Source organism: Lepisosteus platostomus, chromosome 13 (assembly GCF_059453375.1).
Source record: "Lepisosteus platostomus isolate fLepPlt1 chromosome 13, fLepPlt1.hap1, whole genome shotgun sequence".
NCBI lineage: Eukaryota > Metazoa > Chordata > Actinopteri > Semionotiformes > Lepisosteidae > Lepisosteus > Lepisosteus platostomus.
Genome location: NC_142623.1, coordinates 2,809,991 through 2,828,999, shown reverse-complemented (window position 1 = coordinate 2,828,999; position 19,009 = coordinate 2,809,991). Strand labels below are relative to the sequence as shown.

Here is a 19,009-nt window from a genome sequence, read left to right as displayed (position 1 = left end):
GCGGCCGTTTCCACGGAGATGCATCGTAGCCTCTCTTCGCCATGGCAACAGCATCTTCCAGTTCCAGGGCTCGGATCTGTCAGTTTCCATAGCAACCGAGCTATTCGCTTCTCCTGCCTTTCCGAAGGTGTTAAACGCCGTTCCGCGGTTTGACACGTTAGAGCTGGGTGTGCAATATATCTGGCGGCTCCGAAATCGAACGACATGTTCTTGTAATAATGACATTATTCCCAACGCCATTCGACGGCGAAATCTACAGCTGGCACACGAATATCCCAAAGGATATGTCCTGTTAAAATTATTTGACTTCTATATTTGTATGTTTTATTGGTAACGGTTGAACGAGAATTCAGGAAGTACAGAACCCCAGTTCGGAGATAAAACCAAGTGCACGGCGTGCATCGCGCAATCCAGTCTTAGGCTAGTCATTATGCACATAGCTAACGACTCACAGAGCGCTGTCTGGCTTGACGGGTCACATTTACATTCTTGGGAGGGGAGATCAATGAAAACTCATTTATTGGCATTGAACCGGCGCTGACAGTTATCGAATTGCAACCTTGGCTGAAGGTTCAAGACCTTCTGTCCCTCTTAAGGGCTTCGTTTTCATAGACGTCTGACATTGTTCCCAGACATCAATCGATGCCCAGGCCCCCCGAGTTCCCGAAGGCAACCGTCCCCATTTCCACGGCAACTGCTTCCTGGTTGCCTAGTAACCGTACCGAAGCTCCCGTGTCTCCTTCCGCCTCGCTCCGCGTGCTCGCTGCCGGAGCCGTCATGATGGCCGCGGCCTCACTCGCCCTGCAGAACACGCTGAAGAAGGGGGTCGTGCCTCCGCTGGTTGTGATTCTCGGGGCCACCGGCACCGGCAAGTCCAAACTGGCCATAGAGATCGGACGGCGGATGCAGGGCGAAATCATCAGCGCCGACTCGATGCAGGTGAGCGATGAGCGCAGGCGGACCAGCCCGACGCGTGAGAACGGGGAAGGCCTAGAAGCCTGGGACTCACTTAGCTGAGCTAACCGGGCTTACATCGCACAACGAGGCGCATGGGACAGAAGGACGCCCGCAGGAATAAACTAAGTACCAGCGAACAGTTTAGCAGCTGTGTTGCTCTGTGTACTGTTGATCTTCGTTTTAATCACTTGCTTAGCATTTATAATGAAGTATTCTTATTGTGGTTGTTTTTCTTTTATGTAATGCCTTAACAATCATACGCCAATGTAAAATGTACACCAGCACCTACAGTTTCTTAAAATGATCGAGCGTTTTTCATTCCAAATGGCTCAAAGCACAAGCTCAGGTAAAACTCGGGTCCAAGACAAAAGTGATATTTCGAGATGTCAGTTAAGGCGCAGAAACGCCTCGTCATTCTTGTGCTTTGAACATCCGAATTATTTTTTTGTTTTTGTTTTTAAAGTATTGCGTGGATACACGGACAGTTAATCTGTAATTATCAGGAGAAGGTCGTTTTCTTTATGAGTTATGAGTAACACGAACCACGGCTGTAGCAGAGCACATGTTGTTGCTTTCTGGAATCGTAAAGCTTTTAGTGTCCTCTGGTCAAATGAGGAGATGGCTTCCCCATTACTGACTGCAGCAGGGCTGTCCACCTTAATTCCTGCAGGGTCTAGTGTCCTCTGGGTTGTAAACAGTTAGTCTCATAATGTAACAAACTGCAGGAGTGTAATACGTCGAAATGGGCTCTGGGGAGGTGTATAGGTAACTTTACCTCAAATGAAGCGAATGGTTTAATTTATCAATTGCAGAAGATCTTTTAAAAAAAACCCTAGATATGAGAAATTAATTACAATTAAATAGATGATTGTTTAACAGAGGACACGAGTCGGAACAAAGCCCAGAAAACACCAGTCTGACCCCCCTGAACTACAAGCAGAACAGGGATGCTGGAATGCAGAGTGCAGGGTGGCAGATCGTGTGGCAGCTCCAGAACAGCTGAACAAGCCTGGGTCTAACCCAGGACTCAGGGGCTGCTGTCCAGCAGGGCTCACTGGCCCCTTTAAATCTCTAGCTTCTCCAGAAAAAGGACAGGCTCCTACTTGTCTGGTTAAGCAGATGATTAGCTCAATTAGGTAATTAAGGCATCAGGTGGAAGGAAAACCAGGCACCTGACTGTGCAGTAGGAATCTCTCTGCTTACATAAGATAAGAGATAAGATCACTTTATTGGCCAGATACAATTTCGTGTGTTAGGAATTTGTCTTTTCACATACCCCAGCTTGCTCTCCATGAGACACACAGACAGGGAGAGAAGCCTGGGGTCAGAGCACAGGGTCAGCCATTTATACGGTGCCCCTGGAGCAGTTGGGGTTAAGGACCTTGCTGACCTTGCCCAACAGAGTAGGATTCCTCTGCCAGCCACAGGATTTGAACCTGCGACCTTCCAGCCACAGGCGCAGATCCTTAGCCAGAGAGCCACCACATGGCTTGGATGAATTATCTCCAAGGAGGAGCAACAGACTAAGATGTTGTGGAAAAACGTACCAAAACAATCAAACACAACTCATAGGAAATAATGAAAAAACGAGAGGAGGCCATTCAGCCCTCGAGCCTGTTTGTTAGTAAATTAGTATCTCATCCAGCCATTTCCTGAAAGAAGCCATGGTATCTGATTCAGCAGCACGGCTGGGTGGCTTGTTCAATGCTCCCACCACCCTTTGGGTATAGAAATGCTACTGATCTTGGTTTTGTTTCAGTGATTCTTTTCTTTCTTTCCCTTATGCAGCTCTGCTTTACTGTTGTGGGGTATTTTAGGGCACTTCCTAAAAATAACACCTAAAAGCACGTGAGGTCTCTGTCCAAATGTCCAAATGCTTTTTGTGAACCAAGTAAGCTGATGTGCTTATTCTTTTAAACAGTCGACACCTGCCCATGTTGGGGTGGTGACTGAGGTCTTGCTCACATTGAATGAGAGGCAATTAAGTTATAGTTTAATTAATTCTAGTTTCACCTTTTGAAACATTTTTGTAGTTTTTAATACATGTATGGATATATTCTGCCTCTGTTTTTTCTCTGACTTTGTGCTTTCAAAAGCAGGCAGAATTTGTAAGGCAAAACTGGAATACTCGTCCATGAGGATAAGCGGCATAAACGGGTGTTGAGTTGTGTATGATGTTCAGTTTAACTTGATTCATAATTTTGTTGTGCTGTAACTGGAGAAATGTCCTTATTTCACCTTTGAAGTGCTTTTTTTGATCTGGGAGTGGAAATACTGTACTTTTGTTGAACGAGGTTAAGATAAAGAGGTGACTTTGTGAGGCTGATCTGTGGAATCCTGGCTGCCCCAGGTTTGCAGACTTTAAAGTCAGGATTCGTGGCTTTTCTGTGTCCACTCAGATGACCATCTGGAATGTTTATGGGCTGAAGCTGCATTCCTGTTGCTGCCGAGTAGCTTTTGTGGGAATCTGGATTCAGTACGCTGTCTCATCTTGATGAAATGTTTGAGGAGCAGAAAACTCGAAGGACCTGCGATCAGTGTTTGTGATGGGCGGTAACTTAGTAAAGGAATTATTTCTGTTCTGCTGAACAAGACCTTTGCCGTGTGGCGTGCTACATAGGGATAGCAGGACCTACTGGGGCATCAATGGTCTCTTTCTGTTCTGTAGTGCGTCTGCAGTGGAACGTGGAAAAGAAAATTCCTGTCCTGTAGCAGTTTGAGTCATTTTAGGGTTTATTAGCTCAGACAAGTCTGATCGTGTTGGCTTTGGAGCTCAAGTATGTTTAAATTTGCTTAGAAAATAAATACACAGAAGAAAGAGACTCAAGCAAAGAGAGTTTCCATCTCTTTTTTTGTATTTGTCTCCAATGTGAATTTAGAGTCTGGGGTGCTTATTTCTCTGAAGAAATAAGAAATCTTCCCAGGGTTTGTGCTGAAGGCTGTTATATAGAGAGGTGGGTGGCTTTCTGAGAGAGGACTGTGTTGTTTTCACTTGGTGTTCTCACACCGTGCGCGCATGGTAAAGACATCTAGCATCTCCAGTGCCTTAATTCATCAGGAGCGCATTCATCAGAAAGGAAAGGCAGCAGGAAACTTCTTGTTACTTTTCAGTCAGAACTTCCGGAACTGACTATGGAACGGGGAGCTGTGGACTGAAGTACAAAGAGCCTGCTTGAGTCTTTCAAGCTGAAGAGGTTTTGGCTAGGCTGAGCCAAGACAAAGGGTTTTACAGCTCTGAACTGCAAACCCCTTTCTTAGCTAAGCAAAGAAATCTGTATTCCGCAGGCTTTATTTTGTGTTTTCAGCCCGTCCAGTCCAGTCAAGGTGCGAAGCGAGAGGCGGGGGTTTTGTGAGGCGAGTGATTGCTGGTCCGTGACCCCGTGAGGGTGTGAAAGAGTCGCTGGCTGCACCGCCTCTGTTGGGAACTCATTGCCCTCCCTCGGCTCTGCACCGTTCCCAGCTCCCTCCGGCTTGGGGATCAGGGATCAAAGCCCCTTCCCCTGCCCTTTGTCCCCCAGCCAGGCTGGGGCTCGGCAGGGCTGGAGGAATGAACAGAGGGACACAAGAGAAACAAGAAGAGTGGAAGAGCGTGTGTTTTCTTGATCGGCAAAGAAAATGGGTTGCTAATCGGTAATAACGAGCAGGTAGTGCTTTAGATATCTTGCAGCATGCTAGTGGTGTATTTTATTGTAACTGAAAGGTCTTTAAGTAATTAAAACAGGGCCTTTACTTGGTGGACAGTAGACATGGGATGTGACAGACTCTGACAGAAAGAAATGTTTTGGGCCGTGAAGTGACAGGTGATGAAGGCAGCTGTGGTTGTGCAAAAGTACCACAATTTCTGAGACGCCAGCCTACTGTTACAGGTTATGAAAACAAGCAACCACATGTATTTTGACAGCTGTTCTTTTCCTGTAGAGCAGGCCTAACATTTGTTGTAGGACTGTAACACATTGATCACAAAAGGAAAAGGAGAAAAGAAATCTTGCACCTGGAGAAGTAATATTCTACATGCAAGCCCTTGAGTTGTTTTACTGTATATGTCAGTCAGCGGACTAGGGGAGGTAGCTCAAAAGACAGAAACTGATATTGACAGACTCTCCTTCTTCGGAATCAACAATGAAGCCTGAGCCAGAGGACACAAGTGGAAGCAACACGCAAGAGCATTTAAAGTTGAGAGCACCAGGCTCTTCTTTACATAAAGGGTTGTGGGAGTATGGAACAAGATGGCAACTTTTTTTTTAAAGCTGATTCCTTGGGTTCTTTTGGATGAGATCCTCAAATTAATTACTTCTGGATGGGCTGAATGGCCTTCTCTCGTTAGTTATTTTCTCCCGTTGTGGGGTATTTATCCACAGCGTCCCTCTCTGTTGTTCCTTCCTGGAGATAGTTTGTCCTGGGAAGAGTTTCCTTAAAGATGTTGGCCTCGCCCGCGGCAGCAAACTAGGGCACGCCAATCAAATTGAGGGGGATGGGCGCTGTAGTGGCCTGTCTCTGGAGTCAGCTCAGCTCCTTTCCTTGGCTCTTGTTGGCTGGGTGGGGGAACGGTGCAGCGCGTCTGGAGGAGAGGATGCAACCCCCCCGCCACACCCCGTCATTCCCAGGATCAGTGGGAGCTGGGAAAGGCTGGGAGAGGCCGCAGGGCTCGGGACGAGCTAGCAGAAAAACAGGCCGTGTGTCACCCTGTTGTGTGGGGTCTTCCCTCTGACTTTCTCAGAGGCCATTTAATGGGTCAGGAGGCAGGAATAATGGCAGGAGCTGAGAGCAGCTTAAACCGGCAGAGGAATTAGTTGGAACCTGGTGAGGGGGAACAGTGCTCATCCTGTGACTGCAGGGTGTCTTTAATTTCAGCTTTACGCCTTAAAAGTCACAGGCAGGTTTCCTGCCGAGGGCAGTCCATTTCTTTTTCTTACAGATGGGAATTTGTTTTCACATCATGAGGAGGCTACAAGCTAGGAGCCACAGGTGAGACTGATCCAAATGCACCTTGGTTGCCTTCACACAACATGCCTTCCACATGTAGAACTTCCCTGCAAATGCCTTGGAGTCTTTAGGTGGGGAGCACCAGCTGCACTCTGTATTGCTGTATTGCATGGGCACACACAAAGGAGAGAATGCGCTTGTGGGATCCGTCTTGCATATGAGGCCGTGCCTTTCAGATCAGCTCTCTGTTTGTGGCCGTGGTGTGTATCTTTCTTTTTGCTGTCCTCATGCTCGTGTCTGTGTGTAGGTCGTGGCAGCTGAGGATTAACAACTGAGGATAAGTTAAAAAAAAAAAAAAGTCTGGTTGCTTATTGTCAGGCAATGGCTGCCCCCCTGCCCTGTGCCCTGAATGGAAGCATTCACAGGAGATTTTGGTATTTCCTCAGAAAGCCCAACAATACATGTAATTTACATGGGCAGCTGTTAAGCAAGTGGCCAGCGAACAGTCCTTTTTGGATGAGCACAGAAGTACAGTTGTGACGCACATGGCTGTCTTTGTTGTGTAGTCACAGCCTGTGTGTGTTTTACTCTCGCGTGAAAGGATTTATTCGTTTTCAAAAGAATTCTAAAAGATGTGTTTTTTGTGTAATTGTGTAAAACCATCGGGCTGGTGACTCATTTACACTACTCTCTCTGAATTCCTGGTTGCAGTAACGTCATAACTGTACTGAAGTAGGCAGGAACTGATGAATAAAGTCAACACTTTATCAATACATATTGGAACCAACATAAATCAGAGGAGCAGAAGCAACTGGTGGCTGAATGGGCACAGGAAGCTGTGTTATTGCTGCTTTGCGTGGCAGCTGGTTTCTTTTTTTTGTTTTGTCCTAGATTTCTGCACACCTTCTTCCTGTACGGGTTTAAATTTTCCCTTCGTCTGTCATCTGCAGACTCACGGCTCACAGTTAGTTCCCAGATATTAAAATGCAGATTAGGTGTTATTGAGTTGCAGGTGGTATCTGCTGCAGCGAGGGTATTGTCGAGGGTTAATGCGTTTCCAGATAGCTCTCCTGATTTGAAATTGCAAAGCCGCGTCTGGATGACAAATTTGGAATGCATCACTTCTCTGACGAAGACGGTGCATAGTTACCTCTCGCAAAAAAAGAGAAGGTGGGTTTCTTTCTCTTCCCGTTTATGGAACGGGACCTGATAAAGAATCTGGAATTGTGCTTTCTCGATTCGAGAAGACAGACTGAGCACCGTTTTCAGGGAGCTGGGCGTCTCACCACCACGCGGCGCGTGATTTATCCGGTTCAGAGAGGCATTGAGTCTCATTTCAAGGTGAGCGCGCTGAGAGTAATTCTAGTGGGGATCTAGCCTTTGGAGGACCGGGTTCAAGAAAAAAAGCAAATTTAGGCGCGAAGATGTTCACCCGACAGTCCAGATTCCTGTGAGCTCCTGAGTCTCACATGAGGCCCCCCAAGCACCACCTCTAAACCATACGAAGGTAAGAGTTCAGACTGGGGGGGGGGGCTGGCCGTCTGAAGTTTGTAAGTGTCGTGTAAATGCGTGCGAAAAGCTGAGGCGACTGCAAAAAGACAAGCCAGGTTCGTGGTGGTTTACTAGACTTGCTTGACAGGGGGACTCCCACAGGAGGGCAGGACAAGAGACGAGGGTGGGGAGGTTCTGTCGCCCATCCTGAGCGGCGCTGCTGAGCAGGCCAGGGTGTTGATTCCTGAGTGGGGCTGTGGGTCAGGGTGAGGGCAGGCCGGCTCCTGGCGGCGGCGCGGCAGCTGTCTCGCGCAGAGCCCGAGGTCCAGTGTCTTTCGGGCGGGCGGGCAGGCAGGCGCTGTGGCGAGCACAGAGCTCTATTGTTCGGCCGGCTGTCTGGGGTGCTGCCCAAGCGGAGCTAGCGCAGCTCCTGGGTCCGCGAGCGAGCGGCTCTGGAGTCACAAAGAGAAGAGCAGAGGGGTGGCGCAGCAGAGCTAATTCATCAGTCTGCTATGTTCTTTTCAAGCGTGTGTGTGCGTGTGAAATGGAACGGAAACAAAGCCAGGCCCGGCTTAGGATTTTCCACACAGACCCTGAGAGGCATGAAACACGCCACAGACGAATACTGGAAGCAGTCGCATTGGTTTGCATTTTTAATGCCTCTCGTTGTAGGTATATTTTAAATGCCTGCCTCGGGGCAAACAATCTTGAGAAATAAAAGGAAAATTCATCCACGTCTTCCTACAGTATGAATCGTTTTTTTCCTTTGGCAAGCGTTTCGATTTCTGTCTTCCTCTGGGAGAGGTGGGAGGAGAGCTTGAGGACGGCCTGCTAGGACATTTCATTTTTTAAAACAGCCAAAAGAAACTTACACTGTAAGTTTTAAAACTGCGAGGAGAGTAAATAATCCATTTTTTATAAAAAGATCAACTTTTTGGTAGGAAAACAGACTGCAGGCTCTTGTGGAGATGATATCCAAGGAGACTGAGAGGAATCGCAGCTGGTATTGTTTTTTAGTTTTTGCAGATTCATTCAGACTAGGGCACAAGGCCTGATGCATCCACCGCCTGCTGGTGCTGCCGTTTGTAGGATATGACCTGCTGTGCTGTTGGAGTTCAGTGGATAGAGAGAAATGAGATCTGTCTGCTGAAGTTGCCTCATTGCAGCGCCTGTTTTCTCCATCAGGCTGCGCTCTCGGCAGGACATCAGAGCGCACCACCTGGCTGACAGCCTCTCCAGGTGGGGTGTCTGTTACCCCACCTATGCACTCCGTCTCAGCGTTGCTCGTTCCCCCCTCCCCCACTCCCCTCTCTCTTTCACCCTGAGCGCGCGGTGTCATGGACTGGCATGGCACTCAGTAGTGTGAGATCCCATCGGCGGCTGTGCTGGCACCCTGGCACCCCAGTCCCTCCTCCTGCACACCTGCCTGCTGTGCTGCGGGCAGCCCGGCGTCGTTAGGTGGTCGTTTTCTTTCTCGCGTGAAAGATGGAGATGGCCTGGTGTGGTTTCCCAGGTAAGTGTAGAAGTCAGTGGGTTTTGGAACGCCGGGAGCAAAGGGAGCGAGCGTCCCGGGACTCTGCGTTCCCAAGTCTGGGAGCTCCCAGTCAGGGCACACTGCCACCCAGTGGGTTTTCTGCATGTCTTTACCAGCGAGCGGCTGGTGTGAGGGGGTTAAACCCCCAGCCCTCTACCGTGGAGCCCTCCTCCTCGGATCCCTTCTCCTCAGTCGGTGATGGTGCAGGAGGCCGAGACACGCCCCTGTGTCCCTCTGAGGAGCAGAGCTGGGCCACCTGTGTGGTCACTGGTTCTGAATGGCGACGTGGGATTAACGACCCTGCAGAGCCTCTCCGTCTTTCCTCTTCCCTGCTTGGACACGCGGTTTGTTTCGAACGGGCGAGCTCTCCACCCGATAGTCCTTTTCTGCACAGGAAGAGGCCACTCGGGCTCAAGTTTAACAAGAAGTCATATGGCAAGTGAGGAGTCTGAGAGTTTCTTTAATGATACGCCTTCTTCCTCTGCTGGATTTACCGCCCCTTAAAGTGCTTAAATCCTGCACGGGCTTTCTTGTTTTTTTTCCTGATCCCACCGCTAACCCCCCCCACCTCCTTCCACCTCCCGCCTCCCGCCTCCTCCCACCTCCCTACCCCTTTCCTGTGTCGGCAGGGGTGTCCTGCAGGGATGCTGAATAATTCAGCAGTTGATTTCGCTCTCTGGTACAGCACGCAAGTTGGGAGCGCACGGAGCACCGGGCTGGCACGCTTCCGGGCACCATCCTGCTCCCCGCGCCTCCTCCGCAGGGAGCGTCTCTCCGGAGTCGGGGTGTCTCTAGTGGCATGAACCCCTTAACCCTCCTTCCTTTCCTCTCCTCTGGGCGCCGGAGTCGGCCGTGCAGAAGCGTCGGAGGAGAGTGCTCATTTGGGTTTCTCTGTAATGATACCCCAGCTGCGGAGGCCGTCTGTTGTTCTGGCAGACCTGGCGCGGGTCGCTTTCAAAAAGGCGTCTCCTCCAGCTGAGAGTCTTTGCCGTCCAGCAGAGGCAAAGTGTCGTGCAAGTTTTAGGAGGGTATTTTTCGAGCTTTGGCGGGGGGGTATGAGTTCCTGTTGCCTTTGAACTGTAAGACCCAAGATTAGCTCCCTCTCAAAGTGCTTTCCTCTTCTGACTCCCAGAGGTTGCATGCCAGTCAGAAGCACTAGCCCAGTCCTTGACGCTGGTTCTCCTGCAAGGTGGAGGCATGAAGCCTGTGAGTGCTGGGTTTGTGGTTGCCAGATCTATTCACTTGCTGACTGTCATCTGGGTTTCAGTCCCAGTAAAGGAGCCTGCGGTTCTCAAAACCTGTCACGGCTCCAGGTGCTAAGGACTGGGAACCTTCTTTCCATTGCCCGTGGGCCTGCTGAACCGTTGTGTGTCCCGGCAGGTGTACAGAGGCCTGGACATCATTACCAACAAGGTGACGGCGGAGGAGCAGGAGCTGTGCCCCCATCACATGATCAGCTTCGTGGACCCCCTGGTCAGCAGCTTCACCGTGGTGGACTTCAGGAACAGGGCTCTGCCCCTCATATCCTCTCCGCCCGGCCTCCGCACTCCCGGCCTCGGACAGCACGCGCCAGTTGTCGGAGTCACAGCCGATGCCTGATGGGGATTCATTCGCTCGCAGAGAGAGGGTGGCAAAGCTTTGCAACAGTACAAAAGCATTTAAGCCCCTGGTAGAAGTGCAGGTGGACATGCGGGTGTATTTTCAGAATCTTGCTCCCGATTTTGGCCTTTTTTATTTTTTTTTATTCTGGGGAGACCCGTCTCCCCTCCTTTTTGACGGATTGCGTTGGTTATATTCAGTTTCTCCAGTCAAGTGAATTTCAGAGTGATGTTGCAGCACACAGTGCTCCATTATGAGCCAGTGTATACACCCGCGTGTGTCAGTGTGAGAGGATGTGTCCTTATTTTTGTGTGGCCTGAGGCGTTGTGTTTTCCACTGCGCCATGTGGAGTTAGATGCCACAGTCCTGTGCTTCTGTAGCTCTTACTGCTCTTCCTGCCGTGCGTGCCTTACCTGATGCCCTTGGGCTGGCTGAATTATTCAGGGTATGGCTGCGTTATTGTCCAGGCTCAGAAACGGGTACAATGCTCGCGTCTCCTGCCCTTCCTTTTTAAAACCCTGCATGCAAATCTGCTCCTCTCCCCTTGGTGCGGGTTTTTATTTTGCAGTGGATTTATTTGTTGGGGAAAAAAGCAAGTCACATTAATTCCAGATACATTGAAGAGAAAACATTGTCAGTTATGTGGTCCCTTACAGGGGTTTGCATGAAAGCATGTGTGAATATATGAAATGGTACAGTAGATGCTGTCTAGGTGGTTATGCTAGGAGGCTGCATTGGGGATTGACTTGCACTCCAGATATGTGCTGTGCTAGCCTGCACATTGCTTGGATTTTGGTGTTAGCCGTTAACAAGGGACACCGAAGGTCTAGATATGTTTAAATCTTGCAGGAGCCTTATATAAGTGCTTCTAGGGGGAGCAATGTGGAAGATGATGATGGAGCGTCCTTATTTTTAGGGAGCTGCAGAGGTGGGAGTATGCGTCTGAGCCGAACAGCACAGAGCGATATTAATAGACAGGGGAGGCTGCTACTGTAATAGCAGGGTGCTGCGCACGCAAACTGTCTGACAGGGCTGCAGCTGTGCACAGCCTTGGAACGGCACTAGAGGAGTGTAAATAACAGCACACCAGCCACTCGCGGTAACTGGAGCAGAAGACAAGCTAAGAATAGGAACAAGCCTCCACTGCATTTCTGTGGGCGGCTAGGTATGACAGTCGCTGACAGGTAGTCAGTGGACAGGCTAGCGCAGGGATCAGGAGGACAGATGCGTCGGGGGATATCAGCACTCCCTCTTATTCTGTTGTTGCATTTAAGACATGCGGCAGAGAGCGGTGTTTCACAGTGATCTAGAGCACTTGTCAGGATAAAACTTGAGTTGAGAATATCGGGGCTATTACACTCAGTTGCGCCCACGTTTTGATTTCAATGGCATCCTACAGAAGAGGACACACAGCTGTTCATAACCAGAATAACTGAGTGCATTTTGTAAGAGAGAATCCATGTTGGTGTGCAGCTACCAAGTCTGTTTCTTTCCATGTTTGGTAATCTGCTTTTAAATAAAATAGTTATTTTTGTGAAATTGCATGAATGCAGCTCTGCCCTTGTGGGACTTATTGATCTGGGACTTTGGGGGTTTTTGATTCTTGGTTTAAGTGTTCTCTAACTTTTCTGTCTGTGAGGTTGCAAAGGGTTAGAAAAACTGGGCTGCATTCTAAGTGGTATAATTTCAAACCCTTCCTGTTTTTCACAACCAGCCCTTGATAAGGTGTATGTGAGTGTGATGGTGGGGGTCTTTCTGGAGAATCTAAGGAAAGTGTTGCATGCATGCCACGCGAGTTCACCAGCTTCAAAATTCAGAGATGGCATTGCATTTTACTTTGGGGTTTTCGGTATCCTGCCTAGTCTACCTGTAAAAAATCGAGGTGTGAATACAGAACAAAGGGCCCGCAAACAGGCAGGTCTGCAGACTTTAATTCCTCCTCAGCTGTTAACAACTTAACTCAGCTCATTATTGGCTGAATCGGACCAGTTTAACAGCTTCTGCCATCTGTTCGTCTATTAACTGTACACTACTACTTTAAAGAGGCCTAAAATCCTGCAGAGATACCAGGATGAAGAGTGGACCTAGTCCAAAATATTCGGACTCAGTCTTCCAATTTTGCTCATCATTAATTATAAGTAGCTACACCAGTGGTGGCCTTTGCTGTTTCCTTCTGTATTAAACCCAGAATGTTTAATGCATCTCTTATATATAAATATCTCTTATATATGCTCTTATATATGCACCAGTAGACATTGCTCCTGTATGTTTTCTGTCTTTCAAAACCCCTGTGCAGTGAGTGAAAGCTGTCCTTTTCACATGTCATGCATATTGATTTTCCTTAATGAGACACATTGAAGACATGCACCAGAGGGAGAAGATGCCCATAATTGTAGGAGGCACCAACTACTACATCGAATCCATATTGTGGAAAGTGCTCTTGGACACCAAGGTGAGGAGTGCCACTAAGCAGTACTACCCAGCTTTTATCCAAGCCTGACTTTTGCACCCATTTATAGAGCTGGGCCTTTACTGCATCGGTCTGACAGAGATGCCTTGCTCAAGGGTAAAACAGGGTAAAACCTGGGCTTCGAACCCACAACCTTCCGGCTAGTCCAGGACTCCTCACTCCTGTCCCAGACTACCAGGGCTCGCCTTAGGAGGGTTAACTATTGAACGGTAGAGGAATTAAGAAATTTATAAAAAAGGGCAATTGGGAAAATGTTGGTTTATCTGGGAGTGGGGCTTGATGTTTTCACAAATGGGCAAGACTCGAAGAACTGAGAATTGAGAGATGGGCTGCAGGGGTGTAACACGCAGAGGGCTCGGATGTGTGCAGAGGTGCAGAGGGGGGTGGGGGCCTGGAATCTCTAATGCAAGATTGAGCTGGGAGGGGTGGGGGGAGGGCTCTGCTGGCGGTGTTAGCGAACAGGAATGATTGAAGTGGGAAGAGGAAAGCAGAGGTGTGTGAGGAATGTAAAAAGCATCAGGGTGTGGATTAGCAGCGCAGTGAGAGAGGCTCTTGTAGGTGAGTGAGGCTGACGGCTGGGAGCTGTTGTGCAAGGAATAGGAATCTAGACCGGCAGCCAGCTCCGAACGAGCTTTATTGGCGTTGCATATTGCACACAGGCCACCAGAGCATCTGTTCAAAACAGAGTTACTATATAATAATAATAATTGCTTACACTTTCTGGACACTCCACTCAAAGTGCTTTACAGGTAAAGGGGATCCCCTCCACCACCACCAGTGTGCAGCCCCACCTGGATGATGAGACGGCAGCCATAGTGCGCCAGTACACCCCCCACACACCAGCTCTTAGTGGGGAGGAGGGCAGAGTGATGAAGCCAGTTCAGAGATTGGAGAAATGGACATTTTTGGCCAGGACACCAGGGTTTCACCCCTACTCTTTTGGAGAAACGCGCTGGGATTTTTAAAGACCACAGGGAGTCAGGACCACGGTTTTACGTCTCATTCGAAGGACAGCGCCTTTTTTACAGTATAGTGTCCCTGTCACTATACTGGGGCATTAGGACCCACATAGACCACAGGGTGAGCGCCCCCTGCTGGCCCCACTAACACCTCTTCCAGCAGCAACCTTAGTTTTTCACAGGAGTCCCCCATCCAGGTACTGACCAGGCTCACACCTGCTGAGCTTCAGTGGGCTGCCAGCTGTGAGTTGCAGAGTGATATGGCTGCTGGCTATATATTAGAGGTGTGTGTAATTAATGCAGTGTTATACAATATAGTAAATACATAGGTGTTCAGTACATTAGGAAATGATGAAGTGCAATTCTGCAGTACAGTGCTGTAATATAATACAGCAGTTATGTCCCTTCCTAACAAGCCAAAAGAATTCTCCAGGCAAGTGAGCATTCTGGTAGCTTATTGTAGTGTTTCTGGAGCGCTGTTAGTGGAGTTTGGGGATGATCCATGCAAAACATTTCCTGTCCTCCTGCGCTCTTGTGCCGGTGATGGCTGGGTCTCGCAGTCAGCTGTGTGCTCCTGTCCTCCTGCGCTCTTGTGCCGGTGATGGCTGGGTCCCGCAGTCAGCTGTGTGCTCCTGTCCTCCTGCGCTCTTGTGCCGGTGATGGCTGGGTCTCGGAGTCAGCTGTGTGCTCCTGTCTTCCCCCAGCAGGACGACGGACAGGGGAACTGGGCGGGTGACTCGCCCCGCAGGAGAGCAGAGCTGGAGAAGCTAGGGGGCCCAGAGCTGCACCGGAGACTGGCGGAGGTGGACCCAGACATGGCGTCCATGCTGCACCCCCACAACACTCGCAAGATCGCCAGGTACTGCACCTCAACGGGAGAGACATACCGAGATCCTGAGAAACTGACTCACTCTACCATCTATAATCCTTTTTAACTGTGGGTAAACCAGGTTTTCAATAGTCTTAAGATCAGAACCGTGGAAAAATGTGTGTTCATCTTGCATCTCTTGGCGATAGTTATGAATTAATTGATGCTTCGTGATATCAAACCTGTTCCTTGTCTTGATCCTGCGACCAGTATGTCTCCTTTTCCGTCTTGATTTAGAAGCACCCTGTCTTCTTTTTTTTTTGTCCGATCTGCAGCTGTAATGCCTAGGTGTCTGGGATTTGCTCAGAACTGCTGGACTAATTAGAATTTCACTCACTGCCTCTCTTTGTGTTACAACCATGGCTCCTGGCATTTTGCTTAGACTTCACAATCCTGCTTAACGGCCCTTTGATGTGCATCAGACACCTTTCTTTTGATAATTTCTTTTTATTGCACTGTTTTCCAGCCGCCCCGCTCACACACAATCCCCTCCCTTCCCTGTCCAGGGCATTGGTCCTGCCAGTGTCTGGTTGAGGGTCCCGGAATATAGATTGCGTGCCAGTGCGTGCAGCGAGCTAACGTTGGCCCTGTTCAATTTGAAAAAGTGAGAAATTTGCATCTGTTGCACTCTTGCACAGAATGCAAAGCAGCTAGGATTTTAAATTACACGTTGATGTGATGTTGTAGTCATGTGAAAAACCTGGTGGGGGTAGATGGGGGGGCTCAGGACCTGCAGTGCTTGTGCTTATGAACCAACACGGCAGGTGATCGCGGCTCGCGGTTAATTGAGTGCATTGGGATCGTCTCCCTCAGAGCCGTTTTAACCAGGTGCTTGCCCAGTCCTTCGGGGAGGGCCACAGCCCAGCAGGTTGGGGTACTGTAATTAGCCGTCAGGTGATGACAGAAGCAGTGAGGCCCCGGGTTCGTGTGCAGGAGCCTGCAGGTCCTCCAGGAGATGGGGATTCCCCACAGCCGGCTGCTGCAGGAGCAGAGGGAGCAGGAGGGGGCGGACGGCCTCGGGGGGCCCCTGCGGTTCGACGGCCCCTGCATCTTCTGGCTGCACGCCGAGCTGCCAGGTGAGCGCCCCACTTTCCCCCGGCGGCCCCCCTCCCCATCCGGCAGGAGCCAGTGCGCCTCCTCTTGGGCCGCTGGGGAACTCCAGTGTCCTCTTCTTGTCTCAGCTGTGAAAGAGGTGCTTTAGAGCAGCCTTGTTGCTCAGCGCTGGTTCTGAATGGGTGTTTTATTTTCCCTCACCTGCGCTCTCAGTTAAAGTCATTCTGAGTGTAACCTCTGCGCCTGCCCTAAGGTGTCCTGGAACATGCTGCGTTGTGGCTCCCGAGAGCCCTCATATATGAGAGGTCCTCATATTTCTTTTTATTTTCAGAAGCAGCTTTTATAACACCCCTCTATAGCATGTAGGAAGTTTCAGCTTTTTTTATTTTAGAATGTGATTATTTTTCTTAAAAGCATGATAAGCCACGTTTAGTATGAAAGGGGGAGAAGGGATCAGCTTAGCTACTTCTCAGAAATTGATGGGGTTTGTACTTTTTGAAAGTTTTTTTTTTCTGCAGCCAGGCGTGTGATTCCTGGGACAGGAGGTTTTACTATGCCTTTCCCCATGTGCTTTTCCTAGAGGGCTCTTCCAGCCGATGTGGGCTTTTGTTTTTCACATTTCCCTGCATTTAGAGCAGCGTAGAACAGCTCCTGCATGTAAAAATCTGATATTCAAAGCTCCAACTCTCCCATACCGAATTGACGTGTCGTTTCTGTCCCCTCTGAGGGGATCGCAGTGTCGCTGAGGTGTCCGTTTCCCGTCCTGTCCTTGTAGCCCTGGACGCGAGGCTGGAGGAGCGCGTGGAGGACATGCTGTCCGCAGGCCTGCTCGAGGAGCTGAAGGACTTCCACGAGCGGTACAACGAGCAGAAACTCCAGGACAGCGGGTGAGAAAGCCGGGCCGGGAGCTGGGGCGGGTGAAATCCTCAATCCCACACAGCTGGATCGCATCCCGGAAAGCCAACCAGGTGTGAAAAGGAAGAGAGGGTGAAACGGAGCTCTGTGGTCACGGGACAGGGAAGAGAGGAGCAGAAAAAACAGAGTAAAACCTGTTCTGAAACAGCAGTTAATGCATTTGTCAAGCGTGCTCCAACAAGATTTGTACAGGATGTTCAAAAAACCGCCAGAGGGGGATTACTAATGAAAATCAGTTAACAGATACCGGTTAGGCAGTCCTGTTTAATGCTGAGGTGAGGCATATCATTCATTTATTCATTTTCTGGGCTCTTCTGTTTAGCAACGCAGAGAAAGCTAAAGCTGCTTCGACCCTGAAAGTCACTGTAACTTTGCTGTAGATCGCGGCGATCAAGAAAAACGTGATGTTCCTGCGTGTCAGTGGCGACCTTAAACTAAAAAGATTCAGAAAAAGACATCGGAACTGCGATACCATCTAGAAAAAGTTGATCTTTGTAAAGCCCCAAGTGTTTCGGGCTAGTTCAGGCGGCAGTTGTGCTGATATTTCTCTTTTAGTCAGCCTTGGTGAATAATGACACACAGCTCTTCAGTACAGGAAGTGTGTGGTCATCAGGGGGTTCCTGAGAGAAAAAAAGAAATCTGCTCTACTTGTAAACCTATGAGAAATGAACACATCAGCTTGCATTTCTTAGTTCAGTATCAGAACGCCCAAGACCATAATTGCACGAGTGTTTCGGTCCCTTTATGAACAATATTTTGCATCTGATCAAGATTCATGTTCCTTAAATTCTAGAAAGTACGAACTGATTTTGTGCTGCAATTGCGAAAAGTAAGGATTCCTTTTGCATAGATGAAAAAGCCATTCCAAAAACCGAGCCATCAAATCTGATGTTGTTAGGTTTCAGGAATACCTGGTTTTCCTGGGGGAAGTTTTGCTTAATTATACAATAGGAAAATGTGAACAAATAGATTTCTAAGATGCTGGAGGCCTTTGTTTCATGAACTCCTATAGCCTTTATCACTATATGGAAAAAAACTGGTAAATTTCCAGTGCTTTATGCTTTGCGTGGACAGCTGTTAAACTCTCCGTGGTGAGGTAATTGTTACAATAGCCGGTTTACAGGTGATGGTTGTCAGCATGATTGTGTGCCCTGAACGAGAAAAGCCAGTTTGCAGTTCCTGGCAGCCTGTCTAACGAGGATAGATACATTATGTCATATCAGGTATCTTAACCGTTGTGCAGAACTGTGATGTGTAAACAGTACCACTGCTGTCTTCTGCAGTTCAAATCAGCAAATCGGTTACTTCTTAAAAGATGTTAATCTCCTCGGGCTCGAGCAGAAAGAAATTCTGAGGGCGCGTAATGCATTGAATCGGAATGGCGAAAGGTTGTGAAAAAAGGTTAATCCGGTGGATTACTTCCGGATCATTAAGAAATGGATTGAGAAGAGGAGTCGCGTCTTGCCATAGAGGGCTGGTCAGTGTGTGGAAGAGGCTGTGCTGTTTAAGCTGATTCCATTGTGTCTTTTCATCGAACAGCGCCGATTCACACTTCATGTACCTTCTAGCATCTATGCAAGTGAGGTAGGCCTCTTGCTGTGTCTCCTTCAGACCCTCAGACTCTATTGCCAGTAGAGTTAACACTATTTATTAATTAACCAGAACCTAACTGCCTCTTGCTAAGATGGTCCCAGGGGTTTGATGATGCTAGAAGGGGTGCCACTCTCCTATAAGAGCTGCCACATCTGTTACACATACCAAAGGCAAGACATGAGTGAGCTGCTTCAAGCACAGGACAGGGAGAGTATCATTGAGCTCTCATTCATTCTTACTAGTGGCTGTTAAGAGATTCTAGACAATCGCTGGGTTTAGGTTGAAGGGAATAAATACCAAAGGAGCTGTACATGCACACACCAATCTGTATGCATTGCTTCTGAATCCGGCTGAGGGATTTCTCTCGATGTGGACGTGGAGCGCAGATGTGCTGGTGGCTCTGTGCCTGGCTCTTGCCCTTCCTTCAGACAGCGTGATCGATCCTCTGTCAGCAGCACGCACCAGGAAAAGTTCTGACACAGCTTTTCTGTAGTCTTCTCTCCCCCCACCGAATGCAACAACCTCTCGCCACCAAGCAGCAAGGTCACGCCGCAACCCCCCCCACTGTCTGTGGAGCGCCATGAGCGTCCGTTCGGCAGGGACAGGAGTGGGCGTCACTCTGCAAGACTGAATCTCATCCTCCCCTC

At 49.0% G+C, this 19,009-nt stretch overlaps 1 protein-coding gene across 5 annotated transcripts in view; it reads left to right on the top strand.

Annotated features, from left to right (window-relative positions):
- Positions 1–725: 725 nt before the first annotated feature.
- trit1 (tRNA isopentenyltransferase 1) overlaps positions 726–19,009 on the top strand; it is a 34,526-nt gene continuing 16,242 nt past the window's right edge. The window contains exons 1-7 of one of the 5 annotated variants that reach the window (XM_088602554.1): positions 829–939; positions 5,853–5,922; positions 10,286–10,428; positions 12,860–12,956; positions 14,638–14,792; positions 15,735–15,877; positions 16,630–16,741. In XM_088602554.1, coding sequence (XP_088458680.1) covers positions 10,355–10,428; positions 12,860–12,956; positions 14,638–14,792; positions 15,735–15,877; positions 16,630–16,741 — 581 coding nt within the window. In that variant the 5' untranslated portion in view covers positions 829–939; positions 5,853–5,922; positions 10,286–10,354. Of the gene's footprint in view, positions 940–5,852; positions 5,923–10,285; positions 10,429–12,859; positions 12,957–14,637; positions 14,793–15,734; positions 15,878–16,629; positions 16,742–19,009 lie in introns of all 5 variants that reach the window. The other 4 variants (XM_088602551.1, XM_088602550.1, XM_088602553.1 and 1 more) reach the window with 4 other exon arrangements.